General features: G+C 33.4%; 1 protein-coding gene across 1 annotated transcript in view; it reads right to left on the reverse strand.

Annotated features, from left to right (window-relative positions):
* LOC106875059 (uncharacterized) overlaps nt 1-26,317 on the reverse strand; it is a 193,756-nt gene that overhangs the window by 99,677 nt on the left and 67,762 nt on the right. The window contains exon 2 of the mRNA XM_014923023.3: nt 7,514-7,625. Coding sequence (XP_014778509.2) covers nt 7,514-7,625 — 112 coding nt within the window. The remainder of the gene's footprint in view (nt 1-7,513; nt 7,626-26,317) is intronic.

Consider the following 26,317-nt stretch of genomic DNA (forward strand, 5'->3'; position numbering starts at 1 on the left):
GCTCTGCGATGAATTCTTCTGACGCGTGACACACAATGCCCTTTTCTACTCTAGGCACAATGCCCGAAATTTTGGGGGAGGGGCCAGTCGATTAGATCGATCCCAGTACGCAACTAGTACTTAATTTATCGACCCCGAAAGGATGAAAGGCAAAGTCGACCTCGGCGGAATTTGGACTCAGAACGTAAAGACAGATGAAATACCGATAAGTATTTCGCCCGGCGTGCTAACGTTTCTGCCAGCTCGCTGCCTTCAAAATTCCGACCATAATAAAAGATACATGACCAAGGCTGACTACAATATCGAACCGACGATTCAACGTAGGCGCAAAGCAAACAATTTAACCACTCGGCCATGTAAAAGTATTACAGAAATGATTTCAGGGGCTGTTGTTTAGATCTTGATCAGGGTTGATCTTGACAGGTTTATGATTCAAAGAAACCACAGTCGTGTAAATCCCACTTACTCATGCGTTCGTAGGACATTATTTAACCTGAGTGTTTTTCTTTGTTGCTATGTTAAGATTAAAACTATTGTTTTGATGTTAATTGGCTAATATTTCTAGCTTGTCGAGTGGTAGTGTGAGAGTTGGAGAATATCTTATGAAGTCGGCATGTTATATGTATACTTTCACAACTAATGTCACTCTTAAGCAACATTCAGTTTGATTTCCTCGCAGTATTTATAAAGCGCAGTTGAAGAGTGGAAATCTAATTATATCTCCAACTGCAAATAACGCGTCGTGACAGATTTATGAAATAATTGCAATTATGTTCGGAATCGTTGTACATCAAAGTCAAAGAGCTTCAGTGAATTATCTTCAACAAGTTTCTCCATTTCCCCTATGATCCAATAATCATATTTCTTCACTTCGCTTTGCAAATAGAAATGGGAAAATGTGGATTGCTACACGTTCGTGTGTCCATGTATCCAGTAATGGAGATCATGTATTTTCGCTTAACAGTTTCAGAAATTTCTCGTATTAGAAAAGAATATTACTAATTTCCAAAGTGCTGAAGATGAAAATTGTGAATTAGCAGAACTGTTGAATTTCATCAGATAGAAGGCTATGCGATATTTGCTCCATATCAATCAAAACTGAGTTCAAACCCAAGAGAGGGTAACTAAAGATTGTTTTTTAACATTAGGAGTAGAGAACGTGGAAGTGTATGAGTACTAAGCATAAGACCACGTATTTTCCCCTTTCCTTTTTCTTTTTCCCCTTTTCTTTTTCTTTTTCCCCTTTTACAAAGACCCAAGGTACTACATATATTGGTATCAAATTTCGGCGCATGGTCAACAATTCTGGGTGGGGCGGGATGAGGGCAGAGGATAGGTCGATTACATCGTACCCGGTAATCAACTGGTACTTATTCTGTCCATCCCAAAAGGACAAGTCAATCTCGGCGCAATTTGAACGTACAACGTAAAGACGGACGAAATGGATCAAAACATTTTGATTGGCGTGCTAACGATTCTGCCAGCTCGTCACCATATCTGACTACATACAAGAAAACCATATGTGTACATAGATATGTATCTGTGTATATATATATATATATATATATATATATATATATATATATATATATATATATATATATATATATATATATATATATATATATATATATATTTATTTATTTATATATATACACACACACACACACACACATATGCACATTCATGGAAACGCACATTTATGCGAGTATACATATCCACATCCATACCCGTACATATAAATGCATACATTCATACATACATACATACATACATACATACATACATACAAATAGACAGACAGACAGACTCACAAACAGACGGACTGACAGACAAATAGACATGCACGCCTACGCTCATTGCCGTGGATAAAAATCAGACAAAACATTAGCGAAAATAATTTGTCGTAATATTACAGAAGTCGTTTTTAACAATTGAATAATTATTAGTATCATTATTGCGATTATATTCACCATATTGTTAAGGAATTCGACAAGGACTATAATCAGTATTATAATCATCATTACGATAATAGTTACTATATTAAAGATAACAAGAATTATTGTGGCGATAATTATGATTGTTTTGATAATGTCACATAATGAGGAAACGAGGAAGAGAGAGAGAGGGCGACATAGCTAGTAGAGCAATGTACGTTTTACTGTTGATGAAGACGGTGATAATGGCGTGGATGATGATGATGATGATGATGATGATGATGATGATGATGATGATGATGATGATGATGATGATGATGATGATGATCCTGGTGGTGGTGGTAGCGGTGGTGGTGGTGGTGGTGGTGGTGGTACCATTGATGATGATTATGAAGATGATGACGATGTGATGGTAGTAATGATGATGAGGACAGCGATGACGAAGGCAAAGGCGAAGAGGATCCTGATAATTTAAATGCTTTTCATCAAATTACAAACTTTGATGATGTTGATGACATTTGTAATGACTGGGATGTTTTGAAAGTTCGAGAAGATACGCAAATGATTTCATCAAAGAAAGAGATGAACGTGAAGGAGCTAAACGAATTTAGATGAGAGACGAAAAGATGAAACGAGTCAGAAATATTTCTATATTGATACAGACATCCACAAACGCACACATGCACACACACACACGCATACACACACACGCACACCACACACACTAAATACACACACACACACATACAACATGCGTAGCTACAGATAGTGAGTGATAATATGTGGCTGCTGGGCGCATGTATATAGTTATGTATATGTGTATGGCTACCACCACAATGATAATAATAATAATAATGATAATAATAATAATAATGATAATAATAATAATAATAATAATAATAATAATAATAATAATAATAATAATAATAATAATAATAATAAATAACAGAAACAATTCCTATCATAGTAGGTGCCTTAGGTATAATAAAAAAATATTCAGACAAATACAAAACAAAAACACCAGGACTTACAAATATATATAACATACAGAAAATTGCACTACTGGGTACTGCACACATTCTACGAAAAACACTTTCAATACAGTAAACATAAGAGCACCACAGCAAACCACAGCACATACCCAAGGCGCACAGAGCTGCGCTCGGTAGTGAAGTGAAAGCACGTTATAAAAATAAAACTACTGAATAATAATAATAATAATCATTATCTTCATCATCATCATCATCATAATAATAATAATAATAATAATAATAATAGGTCTTTGTTGTGACCTGACAGACGGTACTAACCCCCTGTAGACACAATATCTTCAAGCAACATCATCGTGATATTGAATACCATGCCACGTCTTAAATAATAATAATAATAATCCTTTCTACTATTAGCGCAAGACCACAATTTTGTGGGGGTGTGATTAAAGTCGATTGCAATCGACCCAGTGCTCAACTGGTTCTTATTTTGTCGATCCCGAAATGTTGAAAGGAAAAGTCGATCTCTGCGGAATTTGAACACAGAATGTAAAGACGGAAGAAGTTCCGCCCACCTTTTTTCTCCGATGAACTCAAGATTCTGTCGGCTTGGCGGTTTAGTAACAGAAATAATTCGTTCAAATTTTCGCACAATACCAGCAGTTGTATGAGCTGGGGGTGTTCGATTACATCGATCCCCCGCTCTTGGAAGGTACTTTAATTTATCGCATCTGAAAATTTGCAAGGCTAAGTTGACCTCGTCTGGAATTGTACTCAGAGAGCGATGAACGAGGAGAAACGCCGCTACGCCTTTTATTTGACGTATTACCGACGCTGTGAGTCGTATCTTTTGTTTACGTGCCAGCAAAACGCAACATCTTTTGAAACAAACATAATATTTGTTGGTTAGATTAATCAAATAAATATTGTTATGTTAATTGGCTGAAGATAAATCAACAGGTGAATATCCTTGTTGAAAGATATCTATTATATAAATGATGCTGAGAGGTATGAATATAGAAATATATTATGTTTGATGTAAACAACATTTAATTTGCTTGTCTTTATATATATATATATATATATATATATATATATATATATATATATATATATATATATATGTAATTGTCTTGAATAACGATGGCTTCTTTCCAGCAACTACGAGGAAAGAAAAATCTATGTTTACAAGAGCTTACCAAAATGATCAAAATATTAACTGAACTTTCTTTTATGTAACGTAGCCATTTCTATACATCGATCTCATGACCTTTTGATGGTTGCTAAAATATCCATGCATATTTTGGTTTGGCGGTATCGCACAATCCATAACAAAATACCTTGCTGTCTTCAACAATGTTCCATTGAGATTCAATTTTGAACTTAAATGGAATGCATTAAGAATATTTACATCATGTTCTGTAGAATACGTTTTGTATGCTCTTATGTACTGGGGATTATAATGGAGAGCATTTAGCGATTATTACATGCTGAAGTTTGTAACCAAATGCGTTTGATGAAATATCCCATAGAAGACGTCGTATAAGAGTTCAGCTATTGCCGAACGACCTACACAAATGATTTTTTTACAGTGATCAACTGCGTGTTGTACATTAGCTCACTGTCTCCATCAAATCGATGTTGCCGCGCGTCGGGTGTCGCGCCTCGGGTGTCGAAGTGATCGCCAGACAACGTGAAATGAAGTGTTTTGCACAAGAACACAACGCACCGCCCCCGGTCTAAGAAATGAAACCATAATCTCATGATCGTGAGTGCAACACCTAACTACTAGGGTGTACTTTTTGAAAGCCTGGTACTTATTCTATCGATCACTTTGCCGAACCAATAAGTTACGGGGACATAAACACAGACACACATACATATATGCATGCATAGTACATACATACATACATACATACGTACAGATATATATATATATATATATATATATATATATATATATATATATATATATATATATATACAATATGATTCTTTCAGTTTCCGTCTACTAAATCCACTCAGGACTTCGGTCGGCCTAAAGCTATAGTAGAAGACAGTTGGCCAAGGTGCCAAGCAGTGGGACTGAACGCGGAACCATGTGGTTGGGAAGCAAGCCTCTTAAAGCTGTATGTAAATATCTCTGGCCAAATTCAAGTAAGAGATCAGAGAGCAACTAACGAGTACAAATGTGTGTGCATGCATGGTTACGTATGAATATGTATATGAATATATATGTGTATATGGAGAGACAGAGAGAGAGAGAGAGATACAGAGACAGAGATAGACAGACAGAGACAGAGGTAGACAGACAGAGACAGAGAGGAAGAGAGGTCAGTACTATTTGTTGCAGCATGTACCATACAAACATTATTGTTGACTGATATTGCAAATATTGTCATAGATTATCAAGTTTAAGCCTTCAGCGTAAAACCATTTAAAATCATGTTTAAGCATAGAAATCCAGTCACGAAATGCTAATAAGGAAATCAATAACAACAACGACAATAACAACAACATAACGACAGCAGTCACAGCAACAGGAACAATGATAATAACGATGGTTTCTTTTAGTGATGATGATAATAATAATAACAACAACAACAATAATAATAATAAATAATAATAATAATAATAATAATAATAATAATAATAATAATAATAATAATAATAATAATGAAGAAGAAGAAGAAGAAGAAGAAGAAGAAGAAGAAGAAGAAGAAGAAGAAGAAGAAGAAGAAGAAGATCGTAATATTGCTGCTGGTAATGACCATAATAAAAATAAAAGCAACAACATCAACAACAATAATAATAATACTAATAATAACAACAACAATAATAATAATAATAATAATAATAATAATAATAATAAATGCACTGATGGCTCACATGGGTTCTATTCTTAACTGATTGGAAGTGTTATCATGTACATGTTTTGTCTTTGCTATAAAAGATTTGTTACAGCAAATATTCTACTCAATACCACAGATTTGCTTGTCAGTTGTTTAACTTTAACCAGTTGAGCATGTCCCTTACTGACTGACGATATGTGCATCTCTGATCACGAGCAGAAGTAGTGGGGGAGTATAATAGCCAAATGTTAAGAAGGATTATATGTGGTTTCGTTCAGCATCCTTAAACAATCCTTATTCAGAGAGCTCTTGATTGGGATGGGCGAAACTGGTACTTATTTTATCGACCTCTAAATGAATGAAAGGCAAAGATGACCTCGGTGGAATTTGAACTGAGAACGTAGCGGCAGACGAAATACCGCTAAGCATTTTGTTCGACGTGCTAATGATTCTGCCAGCTTACCGCCTTCGTTATTATAATAATAATAATAATAATAATAATAATAATAATAATAATAATAATAATAATAATAATGATGATGATGATGATGATGATGATGATGATGATGATGATGATGATGATAATAATAATAATAATAATAATAATAATAATAATAATAATAATAATAATAATAATAATAATAATAATGACGATGATGATAAATTCGAAATCGAGTGTGAATAAGTATTACAGTAATATACTGGATTTCTCCATGAAGATTGACCATACTGTCGGCGCTAAAGCTTCAATTCAACATTCCTGATAACCAATGTAGTTTATAATAGTCTTATTAAAATCGAGAAAATTGAGGAGTTTCCGAACAAAGCCAGAGAGATGAAGAATAGTTGAAAGATATTGGAAGTGATACACGCGCTGTCGACCCTGATATCATTTGGACTTTGAAAGCAAGGTCAGTGGAAATGTCGATAAGATGTTTTCCCGGTGCAGTAAGAATTCTGTCAGCTTGCAGCTTTGCAAGAGCGTACGATCTAACAAAATAACATACCAGCACAAATGTCAAAGTACGGTAAGTCTGATGTACTTCACAAAACAATTTCATACATTTTCAGAATGATGCGATGAACATGATGCGATATTGTAAACTCGCTTAAAAAATTATTTCACAACAAGATAATAGATAATTGTTTCTCCTTGAGGCATAATAACAGAAAGTATAGATAAGCTATATGAAACATTCACAAAGATGCCTAATGGATTGAAAAAAAAATTAGAAAATATTATACCAACATGATAACAGCTGAACAAACATCCAGTATTACTTTTGCTGTCAAAATCTGTTTACATGTATATCGGACAATTGACTTTCAAAATTAATACTACACGAGATTGCTGCTTTTCACACTAGGTTGACTGTTGCGTTTATACCTTCAGTAAACTGTATAAATTTATGATATTTCTTAGAGCCCCAGATTAGATATTTCTCGATATGTATTCCATACTTCATTTTTTAGTTCAGACAGCAGCGCCAGAGGCAACACTAGGGCCGGGTTTCGTCGGTCCTTGTCTCTACATAGGAGAACATCGATAGAGTAGCGAAGAGAGACTGGTTTGAAGGGACGACAGATGTTTTCTTTTGTCATGAAAACAAAACTTTGCCGAAACCTCCGACTAGGAAAGATACATTCCAGGTGTGATTCACAGTCTCACGTAGCACGCCGAGTCTCCAGTGGTTTATTTCTTAAAAAACAAAAAATATTTAATCATGGTACTTACCAACTGTTCCGGTTAAACGATTAGGACGTAATCCTTTTGCTTGTTCCACGGTAGCATTGATTCTATTCTCCCATGGCTGGAAAAGAATTGTGGTTTGTATGCATCCAAGATCCTGCGAACGATAGACAATAGAAAATGGAACTAAGATTATAATATTTCGAGCTATTAATCTTATTTTTAGGCTGTGTATTTGCAACATTTACTACTACAAAACATTTTCATCGGTTTCATCTCCAATCGTCATCAGCTGTTTTATATATAGATATGCGACGTGGTTTTGGACTAGTTTCGAACTAGAAACATTTTGTGATGGACAAAGGGTTTCAATGTCCATATACCCTAACTAGTTTTAACGTTCCAGAAGTTTATATTATGAGGGCACACCTTGTTCATTTGTATAGAGAGGGTCCTTACAATTTTGAAACAATTCCAGGGTCGTATGCATATCCAAAAGTGAGACACGTGATGTTGATCAGAGAGGAAAATAATCAAAATGCAGTCTAGAAATCAATATTGAAATTACACACCCTAAAGACAAGGAAAATAGTTCGGAAAATGAGAATCTTATTAACAATGACTATTCTCAGACTCTTAGGCATTAAATCGATGCTTAATAATGGCCAGTTGCAATTTTGTTTCAAAGTAAAATGGTTTGGACATCTTTAACAATTTTGACAACAAAAACACACAAAACATTGATGATTGACCCACCGGTAATCTTAATCATAGTTGTAAGTAAAAATATGGTGTTTGAGTATACATACATACATACATACATACATACAAATCTATATATATATATATATATATATATATATATATATATATATATATATACATATATACATATATATATATGTGTATATATATGTATATACATCTACATATATATATGCACACACATATATACCTACATATATAAATATACATGCGTATGTGTGTTTGTGTGTGTGTGTGTGTGTGTGTAACTAGGTTGACATCACCGAAATAAATACTACTGACAGGAATTATATTTAACTCGCTGCTCTCTAAGCTGTATATTTCCATTACGTTCACCCTGTACAAAATTCTCTGCGTATGTGAGTCTCTGACTGGCATATATACTTTTATACATACGTGCGTATATATAAGGTTTTAATATAGCGGCAAGAATCCAAATTTTCTTCCGAATCCCAGGTGAACTTAATACAATAATGTGAATGTTTACGTAAAGCAAAGCAAAGGTAAATGCCGGCTGTATAAGAAGCCAAATTGTAACTGGTTATACTCACATAAAATTTGGTTTATATTCCAAAATTCATATAGAATATATGAAGGCCGTAGCATTAATTATACTGTTAAAAGAAATGGCCATCTGTGGCGCTGGTTATGAGATTCTTAAAATTGTATTTTATTTTTAATCTACTAGCAGGTTTTGATTTCACAAAATCGTACCTGCTAAGAATTTACATATAATTCTATAGAACCACGATTCTCCACAGAATTTTCCGTTGTTATGTGCTATTTTGTGACGTATTCAAGTGTGCAAGGGTGGTGTCCTTGACCATTTTCAAGACGGCAACTAAGATCCATGTAACTGTGTAAAATCTTTAGATGATTTACATCTAACCGGAACTGGAGCATTCACTTCAAAGGAGTAACATAGATACGTCTACGACAGATTACTCCAAGGCTTTGGACACTTCAGTTATGGCAACAGCCGCTTATTCAAAGTACTGAGCAAAAGAACGGATCCGGGTATTTTCATACATATGAAATGAACTTATTAATCACACAGCTCTGTCTGCGTCCACAGGAGACCAAATCTTGAGAGCGTTTCACAGTACTATTGCATGTCATAGAAACATGTCATAAATAAAACATCAGTTAACTACTAGATTCACGTTCACGACGTACTATATGAAGTTAGACGAACAGGGACTTTTAAAGTTAAATATTTTGCCAAATACACGATGTAAAAGTAAAAGGGATTTAACCAAATCGGATGGATTTACCTCGTGTTGATTTGATCATATGAATGATTATCTTTATAGCTAATCAATACTAAAATGTAACAAGACCTCTGCAGATAATGAAGGGAGTTGATATTCTAAATTGTACCAATTTACAGTTAGCATGAGTGAGCCAGCGAATGTTTAAGCATATTTTTGAAAGCGAGATCTAAACGCCATTGAAAGGATATGAATTAAGATTTTATCTTCGAAATACATTGGTGGCCACAGTTGACGTCTTTCATTCGCAAAGTTGTCTTCATATTCTGGCAGAAAAAAACTCTGTTGTTAACCCACGAGCCCCAACTGGAACTATGGAGGCTTCGTAAGGAATCAGCAGAGTTTATTTACCAGGAATACAACTTAAACGAATCCCAAGATCCAGTCTTCAGCAAAATGATATATCTAATAATAAATAATTTTTGTTTTATTAAACTTTCAATTGAAATGAGTTGCTGCTTCTGAAAATATACCTGTGAAGAAGGAAAAAACTTGGTAATTAATAGTGAGATGTTAGGGACGTATTGAAGATTTTATTTCTGTAGATATTGGACACAGGTATAGCCGTATGGTTTGGGAATTAAATTTACAAAAAGAATTATATATGCGTTCGATTCTGCAGTGCAGTATGTGTTTGTGTGTGCATATATGTGTGTATATTTCTGTCAATGCATATAGATAAATCGCGTAAATAACGATGAGGAATAAAACAAAATGCTGTACAGAAAAGATGTCTGCTTGCAGTTACACACGTTACTACATAGTCACTATCATCGTTATAAATGCAACGGACAACGTGTTTCCTCATAGAAAAGAAGTAGTCAAAGATGATGTATTTTACAAACTTTGGTATTTATAATATCCATAACTACCTAACTAAGTAATAATAAGTCTAAATCAATAGCGAATGACGTGCAGTATCTCAGATAAGTAGATCACATTAAAACATACACTTTTCGAAGTACTGTAGCACCAATGCAGGAGTGCATTACGTCCTATAGCAGAAACAGCTGTAAGGTAATGAAGGTCATGACATAATTTCTTATTCCCTTCTCATTTAAATTTCGTTTTGCTCAGTTCTCGACTGACGTTTAGTTATGAAGCCTATGTACGTTTAGTTCTAACACCAAGTTATTGGTATCGCTATGCCTTAGCGAAATAATAACGTGTGTGTGTGTGTGTGTGTGTTGGTATGTATGAATGTAAGTACTCATTTTTACTAATAGAGAAAGTGAGGCAGAGTGAGAGAGATGTAAATATATACTTGCATATACAAATATATATATTAAGTATAAGGTGGTATCGCAAGTTTCCCATACCAGTTATGGTTGATAAAAATAACTTATAAGTTTTAACATCCTCTCCTTCGCAATCGTCACCTTACGCAGCATTACACTGACCCAGCGGAACCTCTACTTTTGGAAAACGGCCTGGAAGTCGTTTTCCGTAAGCGAGCCCTGGACCTTCAGTGATTCGCTCTGATCTCGACAACGGTCTTAAAACTACGACCGTTGAACTGCATCTTTGTCTGGGAGAAGAGAGGGAAGTCCGGAGGTGCTAAATCTGGTGAATAGGGCGGGTGTGGAAAAGATAGCATGTTGTTTTGAGGAAGAAACTCAAGATGCTCGGCGACAGAGTGCATTGTGGTCGAGAAGAATCCAATTCTTCGAGCTCCACAGATCCAGTCGTTTGCGCCAAATGTTCCTCAAACGCTTCAAAGCGTCAGTTGAACTTTCGATTGATGGTCTGGCTCTGGAGGACGAATTCTCGATTCACAATACCACATTCCCGGGGGCGACGCTCATGACAGGTCTTCCATATGGCTCATCATCTTCCAGCGATGTTTTTCCGCTTTTGAAGCGCCCATTGCGTACGACCCATGGCCTCATCACTGTGAGCTTGCCGAAGCATGCTCAATATCTCTGTAGCAGACTTCCCAAATCTAACGCGAAATTTCACGTCGGTACTTTGTTCCTGTCCATCGCAGACTACATCATACACGTGATTACATACCCACAAACATTACCACTTGCAAAGTAAACGCAGTGATGTTACTCCGCACACTGCCTCATGAAGCCCACTGGCAGCTCTCACTGCGCACGCAACCGTATGCTGCCATCTGTTGGCGCGTTACAGAACTAGTCCGGCAACTTTCTGATACCACCTCGTATATGTAGGAGTGCATGAATGCGTAAATCATTAAAGCTATAATCGATACCGTAGATTATATATATGTCCCTAAGCGGAAACTATCCTCTAAATTCTTAAGTGGGTATTTAAGTCTCTTTTTCCTTTTATTTTCTCTACCTTTTTTTTTTCATTGATATATTTTATTTTATTCTTTGTCACAGTAGCAATTTCTGTGAACTCCATTCGTCTTTAGAATTATCAAGCTGATAAACGCTATTTAGATATCTGAAAGCAGCAACTGTGACAGTAATAAGAGAAGAATAGCCAATATTCCACAATATTTCACAAGATTTTGTGGCAGACGCCACGCTGCAGGAAATAATATTAAACGAATTGTATTATGAAATATAAAGTGTGACATTGTGAATTGGATGGTAATCTTTAATGCAATCGTCCATACATGAAATCAATTTTTCTGTGATGTGACAACGATAGAAAAAAAATTAATAGAAATATAAAAAAACAAATTATATATTAAAATATGAAAATAGAAAATAGAAAATTATATATATATAAATGTGAATATTAAAAAATACTGAATAGTTTGTAAACGATATATGATGGTATAAACGCATAGAGATACATACACGCATAAAACACACACACATACATATATATATATATATATATATATATATATATATATATATATGCAAAGATATTCACAGATGCATAATGCAGAAGAGCACAACATACATATATAAATACATTCATACACACATACATACTTAAGTGCATACATAATTGCATACATTTGTGCATACATGCATAGATGTAAAGATGCATACAAACATACATGCACAAATACATACATACATATATATACACATACAAACATACATACATACACAAATACATACATAAATTCATAAATACATACATACACACATACATGTATGCATATATAGATATTGACAGACAGACAGATAGGCAGACAGACAGATAGGCAGACAGACAGACAGACAGACAGACACAGAGAAAGAAATATTAAAGCCGTGTGAGGAAAGCTATCAGCTGCATTAATAAAATCTTAATAACAAATTCTTGAAAAAGAAAAGAAAAAAATGTCCGCGACACATTTCTCAAACTGTTCTGGTATTTCTTTCTGTCTATAGAAATATGAAGCCAGAACTGTCTTAATCGATGAAGCACATGACACCTATGCAGAAACACTTGTTTCTTATTCTCATTGTTGAACTGTTGTTGTTGTTGTTGTTGTTGCTGTTACTGATGTTTTTTTTATCTTTGTTTTATGTTCCTCAACATTTTCCCTTTCGTTTCCAGATCCGGACGCGAATTTATTTATTTTTCTTACGTGTGTTCCGTACCCCAAGCAATGAACTCATTTGCATACAGCCAATCGGAGCTCAACTTAAAAATCCACACACTATGTACTACTACATTACAACCAGTCAGGCATAGAATGGTGTATGCGACTCTGTGAGTACAACATCGTAGGTCCCACATAAGCACCACATTCCCCGCTACCGCCAGCATCCTCATAGATCAATTAAGCACCATCTCTATATAGAGCTAACATTAGGTACCGATGCTCTCAGACTGAGATTAGTGATACTGCAGGTACCGTAGGAGAGCGCAATACGACGCAAGGCCATATTAATTACGATGTTTCCAGATCATCAACATTTTAAATTAGGAATGTACAAAATCAGTCCAAAAATTAAGAAACTACCCTCATTTACATTTTCTTATGCACTTTATACACACACACACACACACGCACACACACACACACACACACACACACACACATATATATATATATACATATATATATATATGCAGGAAAGTCTTCTTTCAGTTTCCATCTACCAAATTCGCTCACAAGGCTTTGGTCGGCCAGAAGCTATAGTAGTAGGCTCTTAACCAAGGTGCTACGCAGTGGGACTGAACCTGGAAATAATTTTGTCGAGAAGCAAGCTTCTTACCACACAACCACGCCTGTTATATTTTTTACTTGTTTCAGGCATTGGATTTAAAATATGATTTTTTTTTCTCTGTATTTATTATCATTTAATTTTCGTTCATAGTATTTCATGGCTTGCAAATATTTTTTAATATATTTATGTATTGGCTATTGGTATAATTCTTGTTCTCTCTACAAAATGAATTACAGTGTTATATACAGTATTCTGATGAGAAGACATCGAATTGCATCCATAGAATGATACACTTTGAGTCTTTCCTTGCATATATTATATAAAAAAAATTAAATGAAAACCTTGAGTTAAGATACCGGCGAAACAATTGTAAATTTCTGTAATGAAACACTTTCTTTACTTCATGTTTCTTCTTATTAACCACAAACACGGGCGCGTCCACGCATACACACACACACACATAAACATATACATAGATAGATCGCTAGATAGATAGATAGATAGATAGATAGATAGATAGATAGATAGATAGATAGATAGATAGATAGATAGATAGATAGATAGATAGATAGATAAACCTAAATGCATATAAGATATACGCAAATATAAGATATACATGTTTATATTAAAATATACTCTCTATATAATGACGTTTATTAATGGCGTGGTGATATGAATATGATGTTTTTATTCTATTGAAGCAGCTGTGACAAACAATAAAACTCATGAATCCTATTTGAAATTAGCTTACTTATCTCTTCGTTTTTCTACATATTGAAATATTACAATTAGCGAGATAGTTTCTTTCAGTGATAACTACATTTCTTGCACTTTGCATAGATTTAAGAAACGTTTTCTAACATCCAATTATAGGTAACTCAATGGCGACAACTGGAACGAATATAAAGCAATACCAGGCGACCACAAGAATGTGAATACAACTGTTTCTTTAATGCAAAATTCATTTGGAATGGTTTTGTAATATAACTGGTGTACTTCAAATATATTGTATCAAAATAGCGTTAGGGTTTATAAGTCTAACAAAGAACAACTTCAAAGCTTTTGTATGCAAGCATCTAGATCCACGAATAAAAGTAAATTTTCTCGTCCCAATAAATGTGCAAAATCGTAAAGTTATTTAATAATACTCTGTATTAGGTATTGAGTAATTTCTTGTTTTGCCTCAAAGCGAAGAATGCATACATATGTGTATGTGTAGTATGCGTGTGTGCGTGTACCTGTGTATGAGTGTGTGTTGTTATATAATTACATATATATATATGCATATACATATATATATATATATATATATATATATATATATGTGTGTGTGTGTGTGTGTGTGTGTGTGTGTGTGTGTGTGTGTGTGTGTGTGTGTGTGTGTGTGTGTGTGTGTATGTATGTATGTATATATACATATTAGAAAGAAATAATAATCAGGTACTCAGATGTCTCGATATTTGTACATTTACAGATTTTTATTCATACGTCACATGTTTTATAAATTAGCGCTTTCACGTAGTCTTGTAGGGTTATCAAATTTTGACACTCACACAAACAGACAGATAGATAGATAGATAGATAGATAGATAGATAGATAGATAGATAGATAGATAGATAGATAGATTGATTGATTTGTCGTGTTAGAATAAACTATACTGCTGTAGTTAACACGAGAGGAATTCATATTGCCTCTTAGAGCAAAGTGCACTCTTAGCAGGGAGATAAATCCGCGCCAGCTCCAGCGCCGAGAACACTAAATCACGTGCTTTCGACCTTGCTTGATTTTGTCACTGATGGAGGCGGTGGAGTTTGCGCTAATTTTTTCGGCCCGCTAAGAGTGAGTTTTGCTGCGACAGTCAGTATGAGAGTTCCTTTCATAACTACCGCAGTCTAATTTACTCTAACACAACATCCATGATTAAGTGTGAATAAATATTGTCTCTTGGTATTAACACTGACTCTGTCGCTAGTATATATTATTGTTTCTTTATACATGCTCGCTAATTTGAGTTCGGCAACCCGAAATTACTACGTTCGTCCATTTAGAATTAAATTAAATTAATTAAGACTCTAATTAACTTAAATGTACTCGAGACGAAATAATACAACACAACGGACGTACACTTTTAACGGACCGAAATATACAATTCCATCCATTTCCATAAGGCAGGAAGCATTGTTTTTACTCTAACGACATTTATTTTAGACGCAAATTATTAAATCGATTTTATATGAACCGTCAACTCTAGTATAAGATAATTTCATCTAAAAAGAACTAATACGCCTTAGCTAATGAACTGTCGAATTTGTTTATATAAACAATAACATCATTCGATTAGTTGAACATGATAAACAAATTCGATCGATTTTTCATATCCCCTTAATGTAGCATCCTGACTGTATTTCCTTCATTCTTCGACTCGTACAATTCTTATATTTATGCCTACGTATTTCTCTACCTCTATTCTCCTTTCTAATTATATTCCCATTCATCATCGTCTGTTCTTTTTCTTCTACTCTCACAACAACGTTTATTCATACTTCTACACATGTTTGTTTTAATGTTAGATGTGATTGACTTTTTTTTTTTTTCGTTTACACGAATATATTTAGTATAAATACTTCTCTCTGAAAGCAAATAAATATCTGAAAGGCAGTCATATAGCGAAACGAGCTCTCAGACCGTAAACTATTGTTCTGAATAAATGTGATATACTCTCCATTCTAAATGATTAATTCCTTAAACGGACAATTATATTAGTTGTTATAATATATACCACATACACACAACCGCATAAACATACTCACTCACACACAACCATACGCGCACACAAGCGCACATAAACATATATATACACACATGTATGCTTGTATAGATATATATATAGAGAGAGAGAGATACACACACGCATATGCATACTCAAGCACACACACGCACATACACACATAACTATATATATATATATATATATATATATATATATATATATATATATATATATATATATATATATATATATATATATATATATATATATATATACATATGTATGTGTCTATATTTGTACGTATGTATATATGTACATGAACACATCTGTAAATCTATATTAATGTATTCAATTATCCATATATAGATATACGAGATGGTATCAAAAGGTTACTGGATTAGTATTCTTCAATAAAAGAATAACTTATTTACCGAAGATTTAGTTTTACCGCCTTCGAAACAGTTACCTTATGCAGCTTCCAGCGTTCATGAGACTTTTGGAATACGGCTTCGAACTTGCTTGTCGTAAGCGAGTTGAGAAGCATCTGTGATTCACTTTGGATCTTGACAACGGTCTTAAAACGGCGAACTTTCAGCTGCATTGCCATCTTGAGAAAGAGATGCTAGTCCGCAGGTGCTACATCTGGTGAAGAGCGCGGGTGCGGAGGCGATACCATGTTGTTCTTTGCGAAAAACTCACGACTGAAGAGAGCTCGGCGACAGGATGCATTGTGGTCCTGAAGAATCTAATTCTTCGCGCTCCACAGATTTGTGTGCTGTCGCCAAATGGTCTCCTTAAAACACTTCAAAACATCGCAGTAGAACTTTCCATTGAAGTTCTAGCCCTGATACTAGAATTCTCGACGCACAATACCACATTTCCGGGAGTGTCGCTCATGGCATATACTCCAGATCGCACATCGTCTTCCAGATCACTGATCGTCTTCCAGATCCCTCGCGTCTTCCAGATCGCTCACCGTCTTCCAGATCCGTCACGTCTACGTCTACCAGATCGCTCATTATATGTATATATATATATATATATATATATATATATATATATATATATATATATATATATATATATATATATATATATATATATATATATATATATATATATATACATACATATATACATACATGCATAAAATATAATTAATACTTAGGTACTTAAATTGAGGCACCTTGTCAGTTCGGTATATCTGTACAATTCCAAGTTGTATGAACAGAATATAAATACGTAACATCTGTACAGCCTTGTTACTTATTTACATATGTATATATATATATATATATATATATATATATATATATATATATATATATTTATAAAGCGAGAGAGAGATTACATTTTGATGCACCTAGGTACAGTCACACACACACACACACACACACACACACACACACACAAACACATGCACATACGCATAAGCACAAAGACATGCAGATCGAGGAAGAGTATTCGCTAGTTTTTTCAAGTGTGTATATATTAGGTTTTAAAGACATGAAAACAAACAACAGATTATTTTGGTCACAGCTGTTTCCTGTCCTAGGGGTTTCACAGATATTTTGAAGCGCAACGCAGTTTATTTAGAATAACATTAAAGAAAATCCTCTGAAGAAGATTAAAGCACAAAATATTCTAAAATGGTAAGAAAGCACACAAAAAAAAAGGGTTAGAGAAGGAGAAAAAAGAATTATTGTAGAGTTAAATATCACTAAACTTACATGAGGAAAAGTTGAAATGGAGAAAATAAAGAAACAATGACACAGATAGATAGATAGGTAGATAGATAGATAGATAGATAGATAGATAGATAGATAGACAGACAGACAGAGAAAGAGAGGGCGAAAGATAGAGAAAGAGCGATAAAGAGAAATAGAAAGATAGACAGAAAGACAGAAAAAAAGAGAGCGAGAAAGACCATCAGAAAAGAGAGAAATAGAAAGGCAGAAAGAGGGAGAAAGATAAAGCGATATATATATATATATATATATATATATATACAGAGAGAAAGAGAGAGAGAGAGAGAAAAAAAAACAAGAGAAAGAAAGAGAGAGAAAGGAAGTCCGAGAGAAAGAATAAGGATAAAGGGAAAGAAAGAGAAAAGGAAAGATAATCAGAAGACAGAACGAAAGATAGCGAGAAAAAACAAAAGAAAATAGAGAAATAGAAAGGCAGAAAGATAAAGCGGGAGAGAGAGAGAGAGAGAAAGAAAGAAAGGGAGTAGGACGAAAGCGAAAGCTAGGGAAGAAACTGAATGGAAAGACTGTAGTAAAATAAAAAGGGAAAACGAAAGAGAAGAGATGAAATGAATATAAAAGCAAGGGGTAGGATAAGGGTAAGAGGAAGAGGAAAATACGTCAGAAGGAAGTGGGGGAGTGGAGAAGCTATCGAGATGGAGAGAAAGGAAGTTGTCAGATGATTTAAGATGGGTAACAGATGTTTTGGAGCAAAGACGAAACATAAATGACTATTATAAGTAGACATTTTGAAATATTGATTAATATCTGTTTCATACTGTGTACACCTCACGGCAACGTTTTCAGAGTATATATATTTAAATATATTTATACTTAAATATGTAAATGTATTTGTATTTAAATATCTGCAGGTACACCTTTGAGTTTATATATATAGTTTATATAGTTGTATAGTTGTGTGTGTGTATGTGTATGTATATTCTATTATATAAAATATAATATATCTAGTGTATGTTATATATGTATATATCAATCTTTTCGTTTGCACAAGACCACATATCTCTTTCTATCCGTGTATGTACCATATATCTTCATTGTTGTTCTTGTATCTTATTGTTATCGCGTTGATTTCTATCCTTTATATTCTGCAAGATCGTTTTAGATATGACAGCAATAGCAGAGTGGAACATTAGTTTGTATCAGCTTTTATACTCTCTGCTCTTCCTTTCAAGATTTTAAACTTTTTTGCGTATATTTCGGAATCGCAAGACATTTGTTGTTTTTCAGTATAAATTACATCTGATTCTTTTTTTTTAAATTATCCAATGATTTTAAGGTTATTACGTCATACGATTCTTTCGTAATCTTAGGTTAGCATTTCTCGAAAGATATGGTTCTTCAAATCTATTTCTAAGTTCTTATTGGTCTAGATGTTCTGCCCTTTCCAGGAACATTATTTGGAACGTGAGACTGAGTCAACGAAAATATATATCCAATTTAACACTATTTGTTCATATTGTAATGTATATATATATATATATGTATATATATATATATATATATATATATATATATATATATATATATATATATATAAAGAGTAGGGAATTGTTAATTAATTCATAAATTAATAACTAACAATTTTGCCAAGTAGTTCAGTATTCAAAAAAAAAAACCTTTATCGGTAAACCATCTATAATTATAAATATATAGGGATCAGCAGGATTTGCTTCACCAACAAACTGAAAATTTAGAAATAGCAGTTAAAACTACTAATTCTTACTACAATTTAGTCTCCAACGGATAGCGATATTTATGGCTCACAAAGAACAAACAGAGGAAAAATAAACGAAAACAAACCTGCCGTTAGTTAATCATGTACGAAGTTTCGTGATTAGAATATAAAAATTCGTTGCGCTCTTCAGCATGATATCCAAAATTATAAATTTGTAAATGCTAATAAACCCATGTGCATTTGACCATGCGACATCAAATATCACATAAGAAAAAATCGGCATCTCCAAATTTATATCGACTAGTAATTTCCGTATCCCTCCCCGGAGTAGCATGGACCCTTAAGGGTTAGCCACATTTAGGTGGAAAATATGCTTCACGATGTCGTGCGGCTACTGTTTATATCTCGGTCAGAGATTTATTATTGCTATATATATATATATATATATATGTATGTATGTATGTATGTATGTATGTATGTATGTATGTATGTATGTATAATGAATCAGTTTAAGGAATATAAATAATAGAGGCTATCCAATTCTTTATTATGCAGCCATTTATGTTCTTTTTGCGTTTGCGTAACGTTTCTGCCGCCATCAAGGTGCATCTTCCTCATCTTTTGGTACATTATGATGCTAATATCCATCAAGAGTTTCGTCAGGGCATTCTGACCGCTAATTTGATTTCTTCGATATTAGCGGTCCGAATGCCGTTATGAAGCCCTTCATGGATGCTAAGCATCATAATGCACCAAAAGATGCGGAACATGCACCTTGATAGCGGCAGAAACGTTACGTTGGCAGAGAAATGAAAACAGAAATGACTGCACAATAAAAAAAAAACTGAATATTCTCTATTCTTTGTATTCTTTAAACTGATTCATTATTATTTCTCTTTTATCGAAAAGCATACAGAATCTATAGACACAACTGGATTTTTAGGTGCGAGAATTTAGAACAAATAGTTAAGCCAACCAACTGAAGGTACAAAATCTTACAAATGTTAACTAGTATTATCAATCTGTAGAAGAGCATATTGGTACCCGTTCGGATTATATATCCCTGTCAACCAAAAATTTATATATATATATATATATATATATATATATATATATATATATATATATATATATGTGTGTATGTATGTAAGAAGGATTCATTGTGGTTTGAATAAATGTTACAAAACCAAAATTAGGTAACAGTTGTTATTCAAAGGAGAAATAAATCGTGTTACACAGTGGTAAAAGACAAGTCTACAAGATCTTAGTATGATATCGACCCAGCCAACAAAGACAATGACGACGAGAACGGCGACAAAACTAACAGCAGCAACAACAACAGTAAAACATTAATAGAGGTAGCGAAAACAGAAATAGTGGCAAATAACGAAAGACCAAACAGGAAACATTTTTCAAGATAACATTCCAAATATATTTCGCCAAAAGAAACGTTAAACATATTATTACACGAAATGTTAGATTCTGATTTTTTTTTTTTCTGAACATTTTTAACACTTGAACAGTTCGAGTCCACGTAAAAGACTTTCCGTGTAATGGAATTCTAGATATTTCTTCAGTTGCCTCTCTCCAGGTGAATTACATTATTGTGCTATGTTAGTTACCAGTTTTTATACATCATAAGCATATATATATATATATATATATATATATATATATATATATATATATATATATATATATATATATATATATATATAAAACTTACGATGAAAGTATGTATATATATATATATATACACGTAGTTGTGATTGTATAAATATGTATATGTATTTATATGCGCATATATTTATGAGACATAATATATATATATGCGCGCGTGTGTCTTTGCGTGTATACACAGAGACATAGAGAGATAATGGGGTATATATAATGAATGTATGTGGTTGCATATGCGTTCGGTTGGACGTTATAGCTATCTGGTGCGTTGGCGAAAATAAATGTTTCCATTTCCCACAAAGAAATAAAATTTTAAAAATAGTATCCTACCGATCGATTGAACTAGCCTTGACTATCACTCTCTTTATCTTTCTCTCTTTCTCTCTCTTTCTCTCACCCTTTGTACGTAGCTACATACACACACACACACACACACATATATGTATATATATATGTATATGTATATATATATATATATATATACATGCATGCATACATACATACAAAAATACGTGTTTGTGTGCCAGTGTTTGTATATGTGTATGTATGTATGTATGTATGTATGTATGTATGTATGTATATATATATATATATATATATATATATATATATATGTATATCGGATATATATATATATATATACATATATATATATATCGGATATGCACACATAGCCACAACCTTATTTATATGTTTCGTACTCATAACTTGTCGTTGACCTCTAACTCACAAGTTTTGTCTAACATCTGTTTAGCACTGAGTTATTTTCTACTTCATTTCATGATAAAAAATGCATGTGTGTGTACGTGTGTGTGTGTGTGTGTGTGTATTTTTACCTTCACCGCTATTGCTAAGATTTCTTTTCTGGCCAGAAAATAACTACTGTCTCCGACTGAACAGTGAGTGGATGGTTATTTACTTCCCCTTTTTAATGTTCCTACTTGAAATTATATCATAAACTATTTTCTATCGTATTTGGTGAATCTCCGTCGTCTGACGAAGAGGATTTATTTCTTCGATCAACTGTATTACTTGCTCAGTGAATTAACATGTAAGTAGCTGAGTATCCTTCACACAATCATACTCTCAATATAATCCTCAGCGTGAAACAGCATATGAGCAAGGTTTTTCTTTTGAATAATAGATCACAATTGAAATTCAGCCGATAGCTTTCTGTAAATTTTCACCTACCTCAATCTCAGTCGCCACACATGGATCGATCCAAGGCTATAAATAATAAAATTTGAACAAGGTGCAGGCCATAGGATCAGACACAGGATCTGATTCCTGCAATAAGAATTTCTTAATCATTCGGCCATAACTTTCAGTGTCAGCTCTAAAATCTATAGAAAATTTGTAGCGATACACTTAAAAATGTAAACAACACACTGCTAATGCAAAATAGGATACAGTATTAACGTATGATCTATTGATATATTTGTTAATATATTATGGTCCCGAAACGAAATATGGTGTCCCTACGAGCAATTAATGTGTGAACAAGTTGCCTGGAATGTGTTTATAATATGACGTGGGATACACGTCTGGTGTAAAATGGTATTACACAAATTGTGTCCCTCCAGATGGGACATAATTCCACCCACTACCTTCTATCACCAGCACAAACTACCACAGTTTAATGTAAAGCGTTTATGATTCTGATCGAGATAAATTATATTAATCTTGCCTCTTGTATGCATATATCCTTTGTCCTTTGTGTTTTATCCTTTCCTGGCTGACTTTTCGAGAGTTTCTTATTTTCTATACTTAACAGATTGTGCTTGCTAGGCGAGTGTGAACTTGTTATTTGATATTCTTTTCAACTCTATGCACAATACCCGAAATTTTGGGGAAGAGGCTAGAGTTTGCGATATTAGAGTTTTGGGGGTTCCAGTTATTTAACTTATCACCATATTTCATAACATGTATTGCATCTTGAATCTTGAACGCTTTCTAGTATATCGTCCTCCAGAATTTTGACTTCGAATGCTGCTTCTTTTATCTGTGTAAAGAATCTAAGATTTGATATACACTGTACAATATGACGCCTACAGTCTGTTTTTAGTATGTTCAAACTTAACGAAATGCAAACAAGAATTGAAAGGTTGTTCCTTTGTAGATCGTTTATCAAAGCCTTTTCTATTATTGGTTTCGAAATGAATGGCAAAGGTTCAAGGATACCTGAGTCAAGGTGGCAGTCACTTTCAATGTAATTCTTGAAACTTTCCTACGAGGCAGTTTCAAGGATTGCATACCTCAACATACATACATATACATATATATATATATATATATATATATATATATATATATATATATATATATATATATATATATATATATATATATATATATATAAATATGCCTTCCAATTTAAACAAAGGAATCTAAATGTCGCATTGTTTTCTTCTGTATTCGGCTATCACACAAGTTGTTTGTCAGAATGGGAGAAAGAAATGGAGGTGGAGTGGTTATAGCATTCATGGATTTCCCAATAGCATACTCATTGAAGACCGTTGAAAACATAATGGAGACACAAATAATGGAGACACACATACCGACAGAAAAATACTACTAATTAAATAGTTTTCCTTTATTATCGATTCGCAATAATGATCTCAATGGAATAACTGAAATATCAACAATATGCTTCCTGTGCTACATTCATGCTAGAATACCGTACCTTGTGGTATCTGGTTTGCAAGCGACATTCTTAACACACTGCCACACATATTCTCTACAATTAAATATTACATTCGTTGGTGTTTTATACGCAGATATTTTCAACTTCTTATTATGCTTCACTATTTCACTAACGTATGTTTGTATCATATGTATATTCAAACTTTTTCTCTATTTGACTCGCATTTGTCTCTCACACACGCGTATACACATTTCTAGTTACACTCATAAATACCAATGTGAATAAAAAATACACACACATGTATATATGCATGTATGTATATAGAGAGAGAGAAGATACGAAATAGAGTAACAATTAACAATGAGAAGTGGATGATTGGTGTTTAAAAGTCATTATTTAATTGAATTTGGAACATTTACAGCTGTTTCAGTTTATCAAATTGGAGTAAATTTACATTTGCCTCGTTGCATTTAATACACACCTTCAGAATGATTAGAGGGGAAAGAAAGGCACAATTTTATACGAGGGCTTCATTTGAAATTACAGGGACTAACTTAGAAGCCACAATTTAGCGTTACGTATTACTAATAACAACACCGGATATCCCCAACAGCTATAACTCCTTCGGCTAACACCACCGGTCAAATAGCCACTTTCCCCACTTACTGCAACACGCATCCAATGAAGGAATCTATTAACACGTGGAAATATACAAGTCACTAAAATGTAAGCCTTTAACTCTAACGAACTCTTTTCATTTTCTTTTTTTTTTCTTTATTCATTTTTGTTTTGCCTTTCTTTTCCCTCTAATCATTCTGAAGATGTTTATTAAATGTAACGAGGTAAATGTAAATTTACTGCAATTTGATAAACAGAAGCAGCTGTAAATGTTCCAAATTCAATTAAATAATGACTCCTAAACACCGATGATCCACTTCTCATTGTTAATTATTGCTCCATATCTTATCTTCTCTATATATATTAAACCACGGTTTTAACTTTGAATTACGTACTAAAGTTAAAATCTCTCCATCTAAATTCAGGACAGGTACTGCAATAGTCTAGGGTTCAAAGGCCCACAGCTCTTCAAAATGACCTGCCACAAAAATTAAGAAATCTACATAAGGTGGAAGCAGATGTCTTCAAAAAGGAACTAGATCTCCTCTTCCCCACAATACTGGATAAACCATATATGTATATATATATATATATATATATATATATATATATATATATATATATATATATATATATATATATATATAAGCGATTAGTTAGAATAACTAGATATAAGTTAGAAAGAGAGCTTAAACATAGACATGCTATATGTATGCATAATTGAATTAGTTAAACACAGACAAGAAAGTTAGATGAAAATATTTAAGTAGAAACTCAACAACAAATGCATTAGTTAACATTAGAAACTAAACTGTATATTTCTTCTGCCAACGTAAATGTCTTGTGTGTAACCGGGAAATCAATCTCATTCAACAGAAGATTGTGAAAAACATTGAAATATAGTAAGAACATTTTTCATTGTTATTTATATTAAATCATTTTTGTGGCTTCGTAAGAGTAGTTTTTAAACCTATTTTAAAAATGTTTTTTGGGTGAAAAAGTTTTTTTGTTCATAATTACCTGTTGTCTGGTATGACAGTTTTATAACACTAAACTTATATTTAGCCGAATGTCTTATATCTCAAACTAAACTGCATTGTCAAATCTGTCATCCCACTTTTGTAATAATGAGAAAAACTTTGTTCCTGATGGAGATTTCGTTGTCATTTCTAGTTTCATCGCTTGTTTATAGTATTAGTATGTGATCATCTACGTTAAGAAACTGACATTCGGCAACCAAAAGAATTTATATATGTGAGCCAAATCTACCACAATCCATGGTCGAATTCAGAACTAACGAATGAAGCCAGAGGTACCCGACTGATCTAAAAGAGCAACCAAATTTGCCTTAAATCGCACGGCTTAGAGATATAGTCGTTCATATTTTTCTACTTGGAATATTCTTCAAATTTTTATAATTGTAAGGTACTTTATCGATGACTTCCGTACTCTAAACCGACTCGAGACATTTCTACTAATGTTGTCATTCGTACTTTTAAAAATTGGGGTTTTCAGGAGTCAATACTAATGTATGTAATTTTCAATAAATTGTAATAAATAATCTTTTGTCA

This window comes from Octopus bimaculoides, chromosome 15, assembly GCF_046866305.1.
Source record: "Octopus bimaculoides isolate indiv1 chromosome 15, ASM4686630v1, whole genome shotgun sequence".
In the NCBI taxonomy this organism is placed as follows: Eukaryota; Metazoa; Mollusca; class Cephalopoda; order Octopoda; family Octopodidae; genus Octopus; species Octopus bimaculoides.